The 21,787-nt window shown below is 35.0% G+C and overlaps 1 protein-coding gene across 7 annotated transcripts in view; it reads left to right on the top strand.

The window, feature by feature from the left end:
* The window catches only part of Kdm4c (lysine demethylase 4C), a 275,732-nt gene that overhangs the window by 53,777 nt on the left and 200,168 nt on the right, over positions 1–21,787 (top strand). For 6 of the 7 annotated variants that reach the window (XM_055630066.1, XM_055630109.1, XM_055630055.1 and 3 more), the window contains exons 5-7: positions 996–1,189; positions 7,610–7,659; positions 16,952–17,055. In XM_055630066.1, coding sequence (XP_055486041.1) covers positions 996–1,189; positions 7,610–7,659; positions 16,952–17,055 — 348 coding nt within the window. Of the gene's footprint in view, positions 1–995; positions 1,190–7,609; positions 7,660–8,585; positions 9,017–16,951; positions 17,056–21,787 lie in introns of those variants that run through there. The other variant, XM_055630117.1, reaches the window with a different exon arrangement.

The following is a 21,787-nucleotide window of genomic DNA, read 5'->3' as shown; positions in this document are numbered from 1 at the left end:
AGTTTAGGTTGGCCTTAAACTTGCTGTGAAGCTCTGAAGGTGAACTCTTCTTCTGGCTTCAGTTTCCTGAGTTCTAAAACTATAGGCATTTATTACCATTCTAGCCAGTTTTAATAAAAACAAACACTAACACCACAGGAACACCCTTTTTACTTTTATATCAGTAATTCTACCAGTAATTCATTCTTTCCTTCTAGCCCATACTCAGTTCTTTTTTACTTTGCAAACCAACTGAACCTCTCTCCACCAGGGACCCAGAGCTGACAGACTAGGCTGAAATTAATGTAAGAGAATTAGATCTTTCTTCATGTCCTCCATGTATTTCTCTCCTGTATCACTAGCTCTAATGGGGTTAAACAAAACTAAAGTACTAAAGCAATTTTACTAGAATTGTTTTTTAAGGCCAAAATCATATATTTAAAATTTTGACCACAGGGTTTGTGATTTGGAAAAATGTGAGTTTTTTCCGGTAGCATGAAATTTGTAGTACACAGTGGATCACATGCTACAGGAAAATAGAAATGACTGAGGGAGTGCTGTCAAAAGGTATTTTTTGCTACTGGTTTCCTAATATTATGTTTCATGCTGAACAGGTCCTCAAAACTAATGTGCAATCAAGAAATAAACAAAATCTTCCGCCCCTGAATCTAAATGAATGCCAATTATCAGTATCATATTCCAGATTAACTGATTTAAACTAAAAGATTATTATTATTATTCTTGGGTAGCATCACACCTTTAATTTCATTGTGAATCATGCAGTTCTTGCTTATAATTTTACCTTGATAATTATGTGGAAACGTGATATGTTGATAGTCATTTTGGAATAATTTTAATGAATATATGTTCATAACTTTTGAATAATGGCTATATTTTCTATTTTGAACTAATAAAATATGCAGTGAAGTACCTGAAAAATAGCTATTTGATTAGTAAATGATAATTTTCATTTACTAATATTTGGTTTTGCTCTCTTTCTTCTGTCTTGACTCTAGGGTGTGGATGAATGGAATATAGCTCGCCTAAATACAGTTTTGGATGTGGTTGAAGAAGAGTGCGGTATTTCTATTGAGGGTGTAAATACCCCTTATCTGTATTTTGGAATGTGGAAAACAACATTTGCGTGGCACACCGAGGACATGGATCTCTACAGTATTAATTATCTCCACTTTGGGGAGCCCAAGTCTTGGCAAGTCATTTGTTTAATATTCATATCCATTAGACTTGTGAATCATTGAGTGATGTTTATTATTGAAGAGAATTAATTCCTTGATATAGTGAGTGTAAGGAAGTTTTGGGTTGTAATCATTCTTTTTTTCTCAGGGTTTTGAGGAGAAAGTTTAAGCCTACTTGTTTCCTCTGGACATTTTGTAGGCTGTGGATTGAGAAATAATTTTGATCCCAAATAAATTATGAAATACCTTTATTATTTGAGAATTTGTTGGAAGTTATGTGTGAGATAGGCATTTAAAACTTGGCTTCTTGGGTGTAGAGATGTAAGTAATCTTGAGATATATTGGTTCAGCTTCCTTTTAGTGACAAGTCTCAGTGTTTGTGTGTGTGTGTATGTATGTGTGTGGGGGCTAGAAGAACAGGAAGAATGGATCAGGGGGCCTATTTAATTTGGTTTAAATGGCAACTGACTTAAGTTGATGCATTTATTTGTTAGGATGAGATCTCACTTCTCACCCCAGGTTGGCCCTGAAATCATAGTAATCCTCATGTTTTAGTTGCCTGAGTGCTAGGATTGCAAGTGTGAACTGCCAAACTAACTTAATATGTGGTTTTGCTGTATAACTCTAGCTGGCCTGAACTTACTGTGTAAATTACATAGGCCATAGGCTCCTAGTGATATACTTTCCATCTCTGTGATAGTTCCACAGGTTAAGATAAGAGACATGTTCATTTTATTTTATTTGTTTTTTTGAGTAATGACTTCAAAATGTGCTAATGTAAAGTAACTTTTATGCCACATTCATTACCTGTTTGTAGTTATTAGCTTATTGGTAACACTGGTATCCTTTTGATTTGTTTTTAATTGTAGTCAGTTTCAATTTCAACTATACTTGGCTCTCTGTAATTTATGTATCTGTAGGCTAACATACAGACAGGAATATATGGTTCATCTTTTTGACAATATAGGTGATACTGTGGTTTGAATGCTATTCAGGGGTACTTCCCATCATGGAACACTCTTATATCACATAAGAAGAGAGTAGCTTCTTCTAGTTTCCACTTTGATAGAGCATTTTGGAATGCTTTGCATAGTACATATTCCTGTCTTGCCAGTTCTTCCCCTTGTATAACTTGTGTTATTTTACTAACAACAAAAATGAACATTTTATTGATGAACATCCTGAAAGAATTTCATTTTAAATTATTAAAAGAACTTAAAAATAAAAAAGTTATCACACAGTGTGATTAGCTGATCCCAAAGTCTATGCATCTCAATGAACTTCTACATAGAACAGCCATTCTGAGAAGCTTCACATTGGGTTTGACACTGTCACTATCAAATATACTTTAATGCACCTACCAAAGATCCCCCTCAAACAAACAAACAAACAAACAAACAAACAAACAAATAACAAACCAAGAACCAAAAGAAAAACCTTGAAAAGTTCATGATTGAATTGAAAGTAGAAAAACAATTAGCTTAATATCTGCTTTTTTGAGTGCTATGCTTTACCTGCATCCTGTTTTCACTCATACCTTAATATTTTGTTTTTCTTGTTCTCCTTTCTATATGCTATTTTATACACACACACATATATATATATCTATTCACACATATATTAAAGGCGAGGATCCTCTTGTGATGGAGAGCACATAGTTTTTTTCTTTCTGAGACTGTGACCTTTGTTATTATACTTTCATGTTTCTAAGAATTTTGTGATTTCATTTTTCTTTAGCGGTGAATAGTCTTTTGTTTTATAAATGTGCCAGATTTCTATTATCCATTCATTCATCTGTTCGTGGACAGTTAGGTTGGTGGTTAGTTCCATTTCCTTGTTATAATATATAAAGCAACAATAAATATGTGTTGCAAATATGTCTATGACAAGTTATGGTGTTTTCTGGGTGTATACCCAGGAGTAAAATTTTTTTTTCGTATTAGTTTTCCACAGTATTTTTCTGTCCAGTAGAGTAGGAGTTTCAGGGCAGAGAAAAGATGTTTTTTTTCTGTCCTAGCATTTTTATGTATTAAAGGGTTAATTGTTAGAGATGACAGAGAATTTAGATGGTAACTTGAAACTTTTTTTTTTTAAGACTGGGTAAAAAACCAGTAAGAGCCTTTAGATTTGGTTTGTAGAGAACAAGAATATATCTGAAATAGGAAACCTACAATCATAAAAGATTTTCCTAAATGTTAAAAAAATGTATGGGGATAGTGCTGTATGGTGGCGTAGTGTGTAAAAGTGCTTATGACCAGAGTTCTGTGTCTCAAATTCATATGTTAGAGGAGAGAACCAACCCTAACAAGTTTACTCTAGTCTACACACAGACACAGACACATACACAACTCAGAGGCATGCACACATACACACACATATATACACATATATATATACTCTCTCATTCTCTAACATACATCAAATCAATAGGTATAATAGAAAATTTAAAATACTGTGCAGTCGAATACTTAAGATAGTATCGAGTCCCTTGTTGATAGTTAATGATATATGGAATTAGTAGCCTATCCATTAAATCAGCAAATAACTGATGTTTAACTTTTTTTTTTTTTTTTTTTTCCTGATTTCCTATTCTGGTTAGCTTTAGATTCATTAATACATTCTAATTGTAACTATTAAAGGCTAATTTGAAATGATAAAATCTGTATTCTTTTGCTGTTTGGTGAGAAGAAAATACTCTAGAAATTAATCACTGTTCATAGAGATTTACCCTAAATAAGAAAAAAAAATACTTAGAAATGATTTTAAGTTGACCTATTAATTCATTTGATTGTATATGTCATCCATCATTGTTTGAAAGATAGCTTCACTTTTGTTGCTGAAAGTGAAACATTTGGATTTACATCCTGAAAGTATTTTGTACATAGCTGCTAGCTGAACTTCTAGGAAGACTAAAATGGAGTTATAACTGATAACAAAAAATATTTATGGATCATTTAAAGAAACATTTACATTATTTTTGTGTGTGTCTTTTTGTGACAGCTAACATCAGTGTAAATGGAGAAAAGTTTTAAAGTATTTTGACCAAAAGTTTCATTTTTTTTTTTTTTGAGTGAATGACTCAAAGACATACTTAGAAGGGATTCTGTTTTCTTGACCCTAAAAATAAGAAAAATGTAAAATTGGTTAGGATACTGGATTACAATGAAAATTTGCTATGCAATATCTAATCAGTGCTAACTTTCAAAGAAATTGTACCTGTAATATCTAATCATTGTGCCTCCCTTATTAGGGAGACACATTTTGTTCATGTAAGCACAGCTGTTGCCAATAGTCTTTATAACAGGACAGTGAAAGTGTCTTCCAGAATTTATTTTTGCTTTGTACTTTGCTGAATGTTACCATAGAATTGCTAGTAATATAAAGATTAAAGTTTACTTGGGAAATATTTTATTTTTTCTTTGTGGGCAATGATGGAAATTTTTTATCCCTTAATGATTTCAGAGAATATTAAAATGTAGCAATGTCCAATTGATCATAAGAATTTATTTGAATTTTTTTATAATTGTAATATGAATTGGGTCTTTTAGAGAGGTCATAAATAGATCAAGATATTATTATAAATCTAAAAGGAAAAACAGACACAATAACTTATTTTTTTTTAATTTTATGTACATTGGTGTTTTTACTGTATATATGTCTATGTGAGGGTGTCGGATCCCCTGGAACAGGAGTTGCAGACTGTTGTGAGCTGCCTTGTTGGGGCTGAGAATTGAACTTGAGTCCTCTGCAAGAGCATTCAGTGTTCTTAACCAATGACTCATGTCTCCAGCCCTAAACAGACACAATAAATAGATAATCTCTTCATAGTAGTGCACTCAGCCATTTAGAAGTTTAGGGTAGGGTTGTAGAAGAATATCTAATGAGAGTGATTCATATACCAGAAGTAAATTGAGGAACAGATTTGGGATAGACCAATATTAACTTTCACTTTTCTACTTTTTTCTTTGCTTCCACCTCCTCTTCCTCCCCTTCCTCCTTTTCCTTCTCTTCCTTCTCTTCTTCCTCCTCTTCTTCTTTTTTCTTCTTCTTCCTCCTTTTTCTTTTTTTTTTTGAGACAGTTTCTCTGTGAGTAGCTTTGGCTGTCCTGGAACTCACTCTATAGACCAGGTGGCCTCCAACTCACAGAGATTCACCTCTCTTTGCTTTTAGAGGACAGGGATTAAAGGCGTGCTCCACCACCACCAGGCCTTTTCTTCTTTTATCAACAAATGATGCACTTGCCTTTTCTGTGAACTAATAATTAAATTTGCACTTGAGATAATTTAATCTTGCCAGTTGTTTAGAGGAGTATGGATATACAAATATCTTTTCCACATCCAGCTCATTTTGGGCAGACATGGCATATTTCTCTCTCTCTCTCTCTCTCTCTCTCTCTCTCTCTCTCTGTGGGCAGACATGGCATATTTCTCTCTCTCTCTGTGTGTGTGTGTGTGTGTGTGTGTGTTATGAAGAGGCTGCAATTACCTTGAATGATTCACATTCACAATTTTTTCTTCTCTGAGTGTATTTCTGGTATAAACCAATGAAGAAAATTTGGGAAGAACTGATTCCAAACATTGATTATTTTCATTTTCTAATGCTAAAAGTTTCATCTCCAATTTAGTTGGTAAAATTTAAATAGCAATATTTTAATGGATAGAACATATGGTTTAATTTTGTTTAGAGAATTGCATATTTACATTGAAGCTATTAAGTATGCTTAGAAAGTTGTATCAGTAAAAAGTAATTTGTTTGAGTGTATGTATTGTACTAGTAAGCAGGAAATCGTCATCTTTAAAAGCAGTATATCAGCTTGCTTAACTCATTCAGTGACTGTTAGATATGTTGACAGTATCTGTACTGGCTGGTTTTGTGTGTCATCCTGACACAAGCTAGAGTCATCAGAGAGGTAGGAACCTCAGCTGAGGAAATGCCTCCATGAGATCCAGCTGTAAGGCATTTTCTCAAGTAGGGATCAGTGGAGGAGGGCCCAGCTCATGGGGGGTCGTGCCCTCTCTGGGCCAGTGTCCTGAGTTCTGTAAGAAAGGAGGCTGACCAAACCAGGGATAGCAAGCCAGTAAACAGCATACCTCCAGTGGTCTCTGCATCAGCTCCTGCCTCCAGGTTCCTGTCTTGACTCATCCTTTGATGATGAGCAGCAATGTGGAAGTGTAAACTGAATAAACCCTTTCTTCCTCAACTTGCTTTTTGGCCACAGCAATAAAAACCCTAACTAAGACAATATATAAAGTTTTTTATTGAAATTTCTTAAAATTTAGTTTTATACAGTATATCATGAGATTTTTTTTGCTTGTATATTTGTTTTTTGAAATAGGGCTTTTCTGTGTAGCCTGGACTTACTTTGTGGACATTGAACTCACAGAAATCTGCAGCCTCTGCCTCCCTGAATGCTGGGATTAAAGGCATGAACCACCACAGCCCACCTCAGATCATGAGATTTTTAAATTCAAAATTTAGCAAATAATTTCAGATACTGAATGTTTTAAAGTAATAAGAGAGTGGTTTTCAACCTGTGGGTTGTGACCTCTTTGGCAAACCTCTACCTCTAAGACTATCTGCATTACAGTTTATAACAGTAGCAAAATTACAGTTATGAAACAGCACTGAAAATAATTTTATGGTTGGGGGGCTCACCACAACAATGAAGAACTGTATTAAAGGATCTCAGCATTGTGAAGGCTGAGATCCACTGCACTAGGAACTTTAGATTAATATTTCTGTTCTTTAGGGTGAAAAAATTATAGTCAGGATTTTAAAAGTTGTAATTATGAAATAAATAAAAAATAAGTAAATAAGTAAACAAAAGCTACATTTAAAAGACTACAACCAGGTCAGGGAGATGGCAACCGGGTAGAAGTGCTTACTTATTTGATAAACTTAGATTGATCCCTAGAAACTACCTTGGTAGGAGAGAACCAACTGCTGAAAGTTGTCCTCTGATCTTCACACACACACACACACACACACACACACACACACACACACACAAAATATAATTTATAAAAAGAGATAGCAACCATTTTTTCATTGAAATAATACCAAAACTCAGCACCTTCCAAACAAAGAAAAATATAAATGTATATGTGCAGAAATACCTATACTACGTAGGAATGCTGTTATTAGTGGAGGATCTCTGGACTTAGATGAGGTTTACTAGTCTTGTACTAGTAAGCTTTACTAGTCTTGTTCCCTAACCTTTAAATTACAGTTGATCTGTGACACTTAAGTAGTTAATTTTTCTTCCTTTCTGTGTCTAAGGAAAAAGCCTCTATTATTTCCTGTTTTCTACTTGGTTCATCTAAGTGCAGTTTAGTGTTAAATTTTTGAAAATGAAGGTATTTGGAATAAATATCCTTTATATACTACCTAAAATATTGTAAACATACAATTTTTATTTATTCTTAACATTTTAGGTATGCTATACCTCCGGAGCATGGAAAGCGACTTGAAAGACTAGCCCAAGGTAAAACTTGCTTTCAGTTTCTTATCTAGAGGCCCTGTGTTTTGAGGTAATTCACCAATTTATTTACTTTATTTATGTGTACCCTTCAAACTGTTGGCTTTTAAATGTTGCCCTAATTTAACAATATTATTTATTTTCATATTAATTAGTGATATTTCTTCTGTTGCATAGTATTTATTATAATTTTAGCTGGCTGTGCAATATTTCATTGGGCAGCTTTTATTTCAATCTATTGTAGCTATTTTCAATTTTTTTTTTTTAATTAATGTTGAACTTTATCTTGTTTGCTAGGCACCCTTTCCCCAAAGATGTCAGCTGGTTGTGAACTATTTGTAAGAGCAATTTGAATTGAAACTGGTAGCGAGCATTCTGTCTTTATTCAAGACTCAGTCTTGAATGAGAAAAGCACTTTTCTGCTCAGGCACTGATGTATGTTATGTGTTAGGTTTTCCCTTTACTAATATGACAACAGAAGTTTTTCTTCCATGTAACATATTTTTACTTAAAAATGAGATAAGTACATCGAGAAACTTCACTTTGATCAGAAATTATAATGGCATCTATAATGTAACCCTCCCTGAAATTATAGGAAACTATTAAAAGAAATAGTTATAGAATCACCTTCATAAGAAGTAGTGTTGTAACTGTAGTGGGAATAATTATTTTTAATGTTTTATATTACAGTAATAATAGTTTAATTGTGAGTTTGAACTTAGGGACTATTTTCAAGAATACTGAAGTAATTGAATACTGTGCTAGATGATAGATTAGACCAGAGTTTTATAAGATGATTTTCATATATTTAGAATGTATAGGCAAAGAACTTTGTGTTAATACTAAATGTTGAGCTAGTCTCTTCTGTAATAACTATTTACACATTTATTTTTATTATTTTTTAAAGGTTTATTTATTTATTATTTTTACAGTATTCTGCCAGCATGTATGCCAGCAGGCCAGAAGAGGGCACCAGATCTCATTATAGATGGTTATGAGCCACATGTGGTTGCTGGAAATTGAATTCAGGACCTTTGGAAGAACAGTCAGTGCTCTTAATCTTTGAGCCATCTCTTCAGCCCCTATTTCAACATTTAAATTAACCTCATTACTGAAGAACTTTAGAAGGAGCTAATGTCAGCTTTATGGTGTGGGTTCAAACACTGAAGTTTATCATGTAACCTATGATAGATGATATCCCAGGGAGATGAAGGAGCAATTTTTTAGTCAGTAAAGTCAACCAACTTGATGGATGAACAAGAACATGAAACTAAAACTATTTACAGTACTATTTTGAGAAAAGGAACAAGTGAAAAAAGTTCTTATAAGACAATAAAGGATTTGTGTGTATTGAGTAGATACCAACCAGATAATTAGAGCTATAAAACTATGTAGTACATATAATATAGCATTGTAGACTATCTAAGTGAAAACAACACCTGATACATAAAATGAACAACAGGTTGAGATATTTTCCATTATCTTGTCTGTACACTGGAATCATTACCTTTTATGCGCAGTGCATTCATTGTTGATTTCTAATGAAATCTTGATTGATTGTGGCACCTGTGAATAGTTTATCTGAAAGCTATCAGGCCTGCATTTAACAACGTTCTTTAATTGCTTTCTTATTAAAAAAATTGTGCGTGCATGTGTGCGTGTGTGTGTGTGTTGGCTAATGTATGGGAGCATTTTTGCATGTGCATAAGAGGTTGGTGTTCAGTGTCTTCCTCAATTGCTTTCAACCTTATATGTTGAGGTAGAGTCTTCCCAAAGCTAAGCAGCTTGCACAGGTATCATTTTTACAGAGTGGTGGGTTCTGTGGATCTGAACCTTGAACTTGATACTTGTATTTCATGCACTTTACCTGATGAACTACTTTCTTAGCCCTTGGTTTCTAATTTATGCAAGGCCCTCTCCCTAGTATTATGGACATGAATATTATAAAATTTTTCAAGTGAATTTACACAGTTGTGTGTTTGTTATGTGCCATTGCATTCTTTCCACTGTTTTGTTTGATACAGTTGAATTTCAAATCTGGAAGAGAATAGAGTTATACAGTTTAATAAAAAAAATAACAGAGCAAATGATGTTTCATTTTAAAAATATCCACATCTCACTCTCATTTGTCATAGAAAAAAGACAAAGATTTTGCTGTTGTATTAAATTACTCCAAAACCCAATTGAAGTAAACTGAGAATGCCATTGTTTTTATAATGAATGTGCACATTCCATTTGTCTTTTGTGAATAAAGTAATGCTAGTTAAGAATATTGAGAATTACTTTGCTTGTGTTGGTGGAAACTGTAGTTATTGAGAAAAGATATATGATTTAGGATAATTTACAGCCAATTTGGGAGAGTAACTACCAAGTTCTGTATTCTTCTGTTTTCCTGTGACAGTATATAGTCTTTCACTTTTATTGTTTTAACAAGTAGTTACTTTTCAGTGGAGCCTTTGTAAGTGTGCATTTATTTATTTTATTTGGCATGTTAGTACTATGTTGCCCATGCTGGCCTCTATGCCTTATACTCAGGTGATCTTTTTGTCTCAGCCTACAGAGTCATTAGTATTATGGGATTCTAGCAGTTGCATCTAGCTGTAACCTTATTTACAATAGCAATATTTAGTAAAGGAGAGCAGAGGAGTAATTATTAAGAAGGACTGATAAATGAACATATAACTGCATTGTAAGAGACATATGTGAGTGTATGTGTGCACTTTAGGCCAGTTAGCAATGTTGGGTTGACACACAGGGAGTAGAGTCTTACCCTGATTTGTAGGCCTCCTTTTGCTGGGGAGTAGGTAAAGTTATATGGGTGGAATGCAAGCAGCCATCCTCTGTATTTCCTGAAATAATACTCAGTTTGGCACATATGTTGTTTTTTTGGAAGCTATCCTTAAGAATCTTGGCTTGGTTTCATGAGTATTGTCAAGAGATCAGAAGGGCAGCTATAATAGGAGCAGCAAGTCATTTTGATCACGAATAGACTTAAGATTGACTTGTGTTCAATACCTTTCTTTTTGAATTAGGGTGATGTACTTTTATTATAACAAAGTGGCAAATATTATTTACTTAAGCATTTATTTAGTGATAGTCTGAAAATGTCCTTTTAAAATGTCTGACTTAGAAAAGGTAACAAATAAAATAGCACTGATTATAAATAGTCAACCTTAAGGGTTTCTGGAAATTAAAAAAAAAAAAAAATGAAATGACTGTGTTCCAGAGATGGCTTAATGGCTAAGAGCACTTGGCTGTTCTTTCAGAGGACCTGAGTTTCAGAACCAACATTGTGGCTTACAACCACCTCTAACTTCATTCCAGGAAATTTAACACCATCTTCTGAGATCTTTCAGCATTGGGCGTTCACATGGCGTACATATACACAGCTGACAAAATGTTCATACATATAAAGTCAGTCTTAAAAATAAAGTCCAGTGATAAACCTACCTTCATGCTTTTACATGGAGGCAGTTAGTGATCTGTCAGCTTGAGTTGAGTTAATTTGTATCTAATATGTAGCTGGGACAACCCCCCCCCCCTTTTGGGGATTACTGTGTCTCACTACTACATAGACCAAGCTGGCCTCAAACCCAGAGATACCTACTTTCTGAGGCCTCCTACATGTGGGAGTTTAAAGGTTTACACCACCATACCTTGCTAATAGTATTTGTTTTGTTTTTAATATTTGTGTAAGCTCACAGTAATTCTAGGAAGAAATAATCTAGAGATTATCAGTTACTAGGGATGAATTATAGAAGGAAATGAAGATTTCTATGATTCTGAGTTTAGGATTAGGGTAGAGCTTAAACCAGAAAAAGCATCTGGTTATCTTTGTATCTGTCTGATCCTTATTATTTCTTGAAGTATTCTGGTCAGATGTGCACATATGATCGTGTGTCAGGTCTCTTCTGAGAAAGGTATTTAAAACCAAGTAGCTTCAGAGATGGCAGAAAAATCCATGTGAGAATGACATATACAACTTAAAAATTGGGTGGAAGTTTCTGCTAACCAGATTGATGTTGAAAAGGGTCATTGGGGACAGAGATACAGCTCAGTTCATAGAATGATTGCCTCTGAGTTCAGTCTCTAAGAATTGATAAAACTGGGCATGATAGTGCACGCGTATAAGCACACTGGGAAAACAGACCTCATCTGCCTTAGACTCATGCAGGAACTGTGCGTGCTGTCAGTCTTTGTTAATTCCTATGTGTCGATCCTGCTGTGCTCATAAGGTATTGTTTCCTTGGTGTCCTTTCTCCCAACTGGCTTTTATAATCTTTCTGACTCTTCTTTTGCAGGGTTCTCTGCACTCTTAGGGGAGGGGTTTGATGGAGACATTCTATTTAGTACAGTGTCCAAGGTCTGTCACTCTCTATGTAAAATCTGCCTTTGGTCTCTGTTGTTTTTGTTTTTTTTCCATCGGCAGTAGGAGAAAGCTTTTTTGATTATGACTGAGCTAGGCACTGTCTGTGACTATAGTAGAATCTCCTTAGGAGTCATTTTGCTGCTACATTCTTTTAGTAGAACAGTAATACTAGGTTTTCCCTTAGGTTCATGGTGTATCTAATCTCAGGTTCTTGGCCAACTGAGCAATGTCAGGATTGGGTTCTATTTTATAGAAAGGGCCTTAAATCTAATCAGATTTTGGTTGATTAATCGCACAAGCTTTGTGCCACTATCTGTAAGTATATCTTTCAGGCAGGTCATCACTCTAGATTGTACATTTTGTAGCTGGGTTGGTGTTTACCTTTCTCTATATGCCTGGATACTTTTCTTACAGTTGTCTTTTATGGTATAACTTGTATTAGGACTTCACTCTTGTTCTATGGTTAAATGATATTCCATTGTAAAAAATACTATATTTTATTTATCTTTCCATCAGTTAATGAGTATTTGGGCTGTTTCCATCCTGCAAAATTACATCTTAATTTATATTGTGAGATTTTTATACATGCCTACAGTATATTTCAGTGCCTTTTGGCTTCCATCCATGTTCTTTTCCTCTTTTTAAGAAATATCCCACTGAATTCAATTAGTGCTGCCTATACTTGCATGGGAATAAGGCCATCTATTTGACCATGTCCAACCTACTACAGATAACAACATTAAAGAACATTTATTCTCCCTCCCCTTTTATTCGTCGGCTATCCATAGCTCCTCAGCTAGGGATGGGGAATTGTGAGCTTCTCCTCAGTTCATGCTGGAATGTTGATTTGCTTCATCTTGTACAGGTATATTACAGACAACCATAGTTGCTATGGGTTCTTAAGTCTAGCACTTTTGTTATACCCAGAAGATACTATTTTGTCCTAGTCCTCTGACCTCTGACATTTAGTCTTCTATAGCCAACTTCCTCTATGCTCCCAATCCTTGGGGGGTTGTGTATGATATAGAAGTCTCACTTACTGATAAGTCTACAAATACTTAGTCATTGCACAAAGAAACTTTCCTGATGAAGACTTAGAGATATACTAATGTACGCATATAGAGATGCATACTTAGAAAGAAAGCAGATTGATACAATGTGCATTTAGCAAAATAATAGTAATAGTTTCACCTGTGGAGTTTATTATCTCCCCAGTCATGGACTCCTGGCCAGTTTTATAGTACTAAGAGTTAGGTTTCTCCTGTGAAGCAAGCCATAAGTCAGTCAAGAAGTTGGTTACCCCCATAACATTTGTGCCATTATTATACCCATGAAAATATCTCTCCAGGCCAGTTGTTATTGTAGCTTGCAGTATCCACAGTTATGTAAGACTTTTGATGACTTCTCTTCTAGCAGTCTGCATAGTACCTTGTCACACAAAAATATAAAAGCAGGTTAATAGTGAAGAAGCTTTCAAATAAGTACTGTCTTGATTTTTTTAGTTCCTGTGACCAATTTGTATAGTTTCTTTATACTATACTTTATATTCTTTATACTTTCTTGTGGACAACCAAGAACAATGGCTATGGCATTGCTGTTCCTCTGAAAATCAGCTCAAGGGAAAGTATGCCAGACCAGGTACTTGGCTATTTATTTTCTGCCTTTTAATAAGGCTTAGCTTTTTATGGATCCTGTCAGTGGATTCTTGTAATAATTTAATAGGGAGGCTACCTGTCATGGGACATGCTTGCAGTCCCAACTACCCTGTTCACTGGGTAATTGCTTTGTTTCCATTTGGTGACTAATTTTTTTGTTTGTTTGTTTTGTTTTTCTTTTCAAGACAGGATTTCTCTGTGTTGCACTTGCTGTCCTGGACTCACTTTGTAGAGCAGGCTGGCCTCGAACTGAGATCTGCCTGCTTCTAGTGCTGGGATTACACGTGTGCGCCACCATGCCTGGCAGCTCTTTTAATCTTTATACCTTCTCTTCCACAGAGTTCCCTGATTCCTGAGGGGAGGGATTTGCTAGAGACATGAAATTTAAGGCTTAGTATTACAAAGTCTCTCATTCTCTGCACATTGTCCAACTATGGGTCTCTGCATTTGTTCCCACCTACTATGGAAGGGACTTCTCTAATAATGGCTGAACAAGACACTGATCTATGAGTCAGAGAATGTTTTTAGAAGTCATTTTATTGCTGTGTTCATTTAGCAGAACAGTGGTATTTGCTTTTCCCTATGTCCATGGCAAATCTAGTCTAATGTTCTTGGCCACCCAAACTCTCAATCCATGTAGAGTTCGTAACATATTGCACATTACATTCCTTCAGTGTTTTCCAGTTTAAGTTAAATTATGCTGTTTTCCCGTTGTTCATGTGTTCACGTCCTGATTAGAAATCTACTTCAGAAGCAAGTTAATAGATTCTTCTTTCTTTAGTGATTTTAATTTAAAATCATATAGTGTTATACAAAGTTACAGATTTCCTTTTCTAATGTCTCCATAGAGATTTCATGAACTCTGTACTCCACTTTCTTCCTCTATCAGTCTCTCCTGCTTTTTGTATCTTCTTTCCTTTCTTATTTTTAAACCAATGCAGAATGTACTTAAAGAAAAAAAATGATCTCTCTTTCTTTCTCATCTCTATCTATCTTTGATTTTTCGAGACAGGGTTTCTCTGTGTATCCTTGGCTGTCCTGGACTTGCTTTGTAGATCAGGCAAGCCTTGAGCTTACAGCAGTTTGTCTGCGTCTGCCTTCCTTAGTGCAGCGCTAACAGATGTGCACCATCGTGCCCTGCTAAAATTTATTTTGAAAATTAATTATGTGTATGTATGCTTGTTTGTGTGGGGTATGTGCTAGTCAGTGAAAATAACCCTGGAAACCGGAAGGGGCCATCAGATTCCCTGGAGATAGAGTTACATACAGGTGTTTATGGGCCTCCTAGCGTGACGCGAAAACTGGACTTGGGTCCTCTGAAAGAACAGGTAGGCTTTTAACTGCTGAGCCAACTGTCTAGCTTCCAAATGTACATTTTTCTGCCAAGTTGTTCCTTAAATTCCTTTGTTTGTATACTGGCTATTTGCACCCTATACCCCACCCTTGTCTGCCCATCTTCCCATCCTTCCCCCTTCCCTTATTTCTCTCTCTCTGTCTTTGTCTCTCTCTGTCTCTGTTTCTCTCTCTCTCTCTCTACATATATATGAATATGAGTTGTGGCCTTAATTCCCACTGTAGCATAAATATTTAAATTATCTAAAAATTTCTGGGAAATAGTTCTACAAGGTTAAGATGGTTCCAGATTAAACATGTCTACCTTGTTACCAATAGGGCTTTTGTGATTGAGGATAATTGAATGCAATCTAACACAAAATCAAGACATTATAAGATTTTTTTTGCAATTAATTGAATGAATGCTATTGGTATTTTCATCAAAGTAGCCTACTCTGAGTTTGTGTGTAGAGCAACACGGCTAGCTAGACAAGTGATATGCTGGCAAGTCTTCTCTTCATTTTAGTTATGTGGTCACAGAGTACCTTTGTTCCCTCCCTCTGTTTATGTGCATCATTCTGGGTGTCTTCTTGCTTCCTCTGGATCTGTTCTCTTTCATTCTCCGTCTTCTCGTTCTCCTCAATATGGCTTTTTTTTTTCCTTCTGTGGTGAAATTGCTCATCTTTTGAAGGAGAAAGGGCTGAACAAAATAGCAAACATGCCAGGTTTCATTTTTTTTTCTCCCCTGTATCACTACGGTAATGAGAGGATGCCTCAGCTAGTTTGAAGGCAGTGATGGAGAAAATTGGCTGTGAACTAAAGCATAATACACGGTTATTGGATGTTTAAATATACTGTTGAATAAAAGATTTCCTGAAAGTTTAGCTTCCTCTTTTAAAGCCTACCCAAATCTATTTCCCATATAAGCTAATAAGGCAAATTTCTAGACATTTAGTGTATGTTGACTCAGAAAGGCTTTTTAAGAAATTAAGGTTATTTTATTTATATGCATGAATGTTTGTTTGCACATAAGTGTGTATATGTACTATTTTTGTTCTTGAGGCTGTGGAGGTCAGAAGATGGCATCACAGCTTCTGGAACTTGATTACAGGTAGTTATGAGCCACCATGTGGGGGCTGGGAACCAAATCTGAGTTCTTTCCAGGTGCATCCAGTACTCTTAACAGTTTAACCTTCTCTGCAGCCTCTAAATTATTTCTTTTCTCTTTGCCTCTCTCCTCCCCACCCCTCTTCTCCCCTCCCCTCTCCTCCCCTCCTTTCCCCTCCTCTCCCCTCCCCTCCTCTTCCCTCCCCTCCCCTCCGCTTCCCTCCTCTCCCCTCCCCATGCCTGCTTTAAATTATCATTTCTAATTGACATATAGTAATTATGTTGTATAGTATAATTTAAACACTTATACCATGCTCAAGGGTGAAATCTGTTATTTCTTCATGTTAGAGATATTAAAATCCTGTCTACAATTTTGAAGTAATTTAATTAATTGTTGTCAAACATAGTTATTATAGTATATGGTAAGTTAGTAGTGGTTAGTATGAAGTTTACTGGAAGGAAACAAAAGAAGATGGGGGACTGTTTGGTGCATACTGTGTATCAGGCTTGTCGGTAGTACTTTCAGAATGTTTAGTTCTCCATTGAGGGATGTGTATAATAAATGTATTCTTACTTTCAGTTTCTGTTTGGATAGTAGGTTTCTTTACTATATATTAGGCAACTATATTTCAAATGTATGTTGAACTGATATTCTTAAAATTTAGTGAATTTTGTATTTATAAATGTAATTCTCGGTAAATATTTTTGAAAAGATTAACCTTTTAACATATATATGTGTCACTTTTTAATTTATGAGAACATTAGAGCTCAATTATATCTTAAAAGTTTTATGAAATCTATCTTAACTGACATATTATTTTTTGCTGATCTTTAGGCTTTTTTCCAAGTAGCTCCCAAGGCTGTGATGCATTTCTTCGCCACAAGATGACACTGATTTCCCCCTCAGTGCTGAAGAAGTATGGCATTCCTTTTGACAAGGTTTGTTTCTGTTTGTTTTTTACAAGTAGATTTTTTATTTTGTGGGATTTCTATTTAAGAAGAATTAAAATGGAATAATGTCTTAGATTATTAAGTAGCACTCTTACGATAGGTGAAGAGAAATGTAAGCTCATGTTCTATAACATCAATAATTAATTTAAATACTAATTAAATATTTTAAGATATATTTACTAGGATTTATATATTTTAATTTTTTATTAGAGTAGTTAATATGTGAATAGTATATGCTTTGACAAAATCTGCTATTCCCTCTCATCAAATCTTTAACTCTCCCCCTCATCACTTTTTCCTCCAAACATAATCAGCTTTCTTTCTTTCTTTTTTTCAAACTTTCAGACTCAATTTAGTGATACCTGTATTTGCATGGGTGAAGAATCATGTGCTAGAGTATGAATAGCTTCTCAGTGGCCACACTTTGAAAACAAAACAAAACAAAAACAAAACAAAAAACCTGTGTGTTCCCCAGGAGACATCAGTTGCCAATAGCTCCTCAGCTAGGGTGGAATTTGATGATCTCCTTCTCTATTCATGCTAACATTGTGGCTTGCTTGCTCTTTGTGTATGCAATTACAGATGCTTTGTGTTCATATGTGAAATTGTGCTGTTATGTCTGACAGATATGTTTTCCTGCGGATATCTACTTTTTCCAGCTTTTATCTTTCTGTCCCTTCTTCCATAATGATTCTCAAGCCTTGCAGGGAGGGGTAATGATATAGATACTCTATTTAGTGTTGAGGATTTCACAGTTTCTTAATATACACACACTGGCCAGATATGGGCCTTAATATTGATCACCATCTACTGCAAAACAAAGCTTCTGTGACTGAAGGTTGAGCAGGAATGCACTAATTAATGGCTATAAAACAAAGAACTGGAAAAGGTGTCAGTTTATCATTATGTCCACTTATCAGAATAATACTGATAGGTCTTTTCCTAAAGTCTGTGACCCAACCAGGAAAAGAGTTTAGGTCCAATTAATGGTATCAGGCATACCTTTCATCCTGTGGAGTATGCTCTAAATCCAAGCACATAGTATAGTATTAGTGTTCCTACTGTAACAGTTTAGAATACACTGTTGCATATGTGAGTTTGTCTTGCCAGACTAGTGATTATTCTAGTTCTCAGAGTTCAGAGCTGGATAAGACTGTTGATGACTTCTCTTCCCCAGTAATATTCATATAACTTTTCAGCGCTATGAAAGCTAGCCAGTATGGATGAAGCTTCCAGGTCAGTACCAGCTTGATTTTTCCATGTTCTGTGAATCAAGTGTGTGGTATTTTCCTCAAGTTGTAGAGTGTAACCAAGAACAGTGGCAATAGCCAGCAATTTTGGAGGCAATGTCTGGGATACCTTACTGACCAACAACTCAAAAAGATAATCCATATCTGACACTGGGCTTTTATTTAAATATAGTATGACACCATTTAAACTCTGTGTCTGTCTATCTACTTAGATACACACACACACACACACACACACACACACACATACACACACACACACTTCTATATATACCATATGTGTATATGCCTTTCTCCTATATATACATATATATTTACATATATATGTATTTGGTAACTTCTAGAATAGTAAGTCCTCATATGCCATTAAAAAAATTAGTATTATTTAGCCCTGTCTATACTTACCTTCTCCCCTGATTTTCCACCCCATTTAACATTTCATATTGTTACTTTTCTTTCCCTTCATTTTCATGCATTCTGTTTTCTGTTTTCCCTGCTCCTCTGTCAGTGACAGTTACTAGGTTCCTTTTTTCTTTGAGGACTCTAATTTAAACATATTCAAAGCCAACATCTAGCACTCACTTGTGCAAATGCATATGCAGTATTCGTTCTTTGGGTCAGAATTACCACACTCAGAATGATTATTTATGGTTCCATGAATTTACCTGTGAATTTCATAATTAAGTTTGTCTTCACAGGTGTGTAGCATTCTATTTATAGCACATTTTCTTTACACATTTTTTCCATTGGTAGGTGTTCAGGGTTCTTTTGTTTCCTAACTATTGTGAATACCACCTCAGTAAATATGGAGGAGCAAATATTTCTATAGTAAGATAAAGACTCCATTGAGTATATCAGAAATGCTGTTACTGGGTCATATGGTATATCTAGTTTTAACTTTGTGAGTTAACGCCATATGGTTTCCAGAGTTGCTTCTACCAGTTTACACATCTAACAATAGAGCATAAAGACTCTTCTCCCACATCATGCCAGAATTTGTTGTCATTTGTCTGAGGTAAGATGAATCAAAATGTTTTAGTTATTAGTTATCTTTTTTTTTTTTATGGGTAAAGATGTAAGACATTTAAAAAAAGAAAATATTGCTGGGCATGTGGCACGTACCTTTAATACAAGAATCTAGGGAGGCAGAGGCATGGGAATTGCTGTGAGTTTGAGACCACCATGGTCTACTGTCATGGGTACACAAAGAAACCCCGTCTTGGAAAAAAAGCAAAACCAAAAAATATTTCTCAGCCATTTGTATTTCAGTTTTTGAAAACTCTGTTTAGTTTCATGTGCCAGTTTTTTTTTTTTTTTTTTTTACATTTCTTACTTCTTTTTTTTTTAAATTTTTTATTTAACTTTTATTAATTAAACTTTATTCCTTTTGTATCCCCCCATAAGCCCCTCCCTCCTCCCCTCCCGGTCCCACCCTCCTCCCCCCCTTTCTGCATGCATGCCCCTCCCCAAGTCCACTGATAGGGGAGGTCCTCCTCTCCTTCTTTCTGATCTTAGTCTATCAGTTCTCATCAGAAGTGGCTGCATTGTCAGGCTTCTAGGTTATCTCCATGAATAGTTCTTGGTTGGAGTATGAGTCTCTGGGAAGTTCCCTGTGTTCAAATTTTCTTGTTCTGTTGCTCTCCTTGTGGAGTTCCTGTCCTCTCCAGCTCTTACTATTTCCCACTTCTTACATAAAATTCAATCAGTTGGCCATCAGGCTCAGCATCTGCTTTGACAGTCTGCACTGCAGAGGCTTTCAGAGGCCCTCTGTGGCAGGTTCCGAGGTTGTTTACTGTTTTCTTTTTCTTCTGATCTTCATCTTCTTTGCCTTTCAGGATTGAACATTTTAGTTAGGATCCTCTCTTTTGCTTAGTTTGTTTAGATGCACAGATTTTAGTGGGTTTATTCTATAAATTGGATTTTTTTGTTTTCTTGTCTCGTTTTTGAAGATTTTCTACTATATTCTAGATACCAACTTTCTTTCAGATGTGTCACTCCTTCCCATTCTATAAACTATTTACATGAATAATGGTGTCATTTGCTTTATAAAAGCTTTTAAGGTTTTTTTAGGTCTTATTTAAGTTAGTCTGAATGCCTCTGGTAGTGGATCTTGTACTGGATCTTGTTCAGAAAGTACTTTCCTGTGCTTATAAGTTGATATGTAGTTCCTATTAGATCATGGTATCAATTCCTATGTGTAGGGTCAAAATTAATATCTAATTTTTATTCTTCAACATGTAGTAGCTATCCAGTTTGACTGATACTATCTGTTGAAGATGCTGTCTTTTCTCCAGTGTGTTTTCAGCTTCTTTGTCAGGTGGCTGTAGGAGCTTAGCTCTCGATTTTATTCCATTGATCAATGTTTGTTTTCATGCTGCTGTACTAACGTTTTTATTACCATAACTCTAGTATAATTTGGATGATACTTCAAGCAGTGTTTTTATTGTTCAGTGCTGTTTTGTCTTTCCGAGGTCTTTCATATTTCTGTATGAATTTTGAGATTCTTATCTTCAATTTCTGTAAAAAATTGCATTGGAATTTTGGTGAGGAATACATTGAATCTGGAGGTTGCTTATGAAGAATGACCCTTAACTTACCAATCCTTGGATATGAGAGGTCTTCATTTTGTTATTTTCTCCAATTTCTTTCTTCAAGATTTCATTGTACAAGTTTTTCAGTTCCTTAGCTAGTTCTATTCATATAATGATTTTTAAAATTTATTTTATTCTTTTTATATATTCATGGGTTGGATTGTTTTTCTTATCTTTCAGTATTTTTGCTATTGATATATAGAAAGCCTATTGATTTTTTTTTTCTGAATGTATTATTTGTAGCAGTTTTCTGGTGGTCTTTAGGGTTTTTTTTTTTTTTTTGTGAATAGAACTATATCATGTTCAAATAAGAATTTCCCTTTTTTACTTCTGTTCCTTTTATCTACTGAAGACTCCAAGCACTATATCAAAGAGGAATAGATAAAATGGCTATACTTGTCTTATTCCTAATTTTAGCCGAAATGATGTGACTTTGTTTTCCATTTAGTGAGATCCTGTTTCTGGACTTGCTGTATATTGCCTTTAATGATATATATCCCCTGTATTCCTACACTCTCTGGGACTTTTATCATAAAAGAATGCTCATTGATTTTTGTCAAAGACCTTTTCTGGGTGTAATGAGGTTATGATGAAGTATCTGTTAAGTCTCGCATATGTGGCAGATTGCTTATTGATTTATATATGTTAGATTTCTCTGCATCTCTTTGATGACTTGATCATGGTCAGTGATCTTTTTGGTGTGTTTCTGAATTTTTTCCTGAGAATTTTTTCTTTTGTGTTCATAATGGGAATTTACCTGTAGTATTCTTTTTTAGTTGGTCCTTTGGTTTTGTTACCAGGATAATACTAGACATGCAAAAAGAATTTCAAAGAGTATCTTACTTTTAAATTTTACAAAATAATTTGAGTAGTATTGTT

Source organism: Psammomys obesus, unplaced genomic scaffold (assembly GCF_907164565.1).
Source record: "Psammomys obesus unplaced genomic scaffold, mPsaObe1.curated_primary_1811, whole genome shotgun sequence".
Taxonomy (NCBI): Eukaryota; Metazoa; Chordata; class Mammalia; order Rodentia; family Muridae; genus Psammomys; species Psammomys obesus.
Note: the sequence above shows the minus strand (reverse complement) of the source record. Positions and strands in the feature narration are given on the sequence as shown.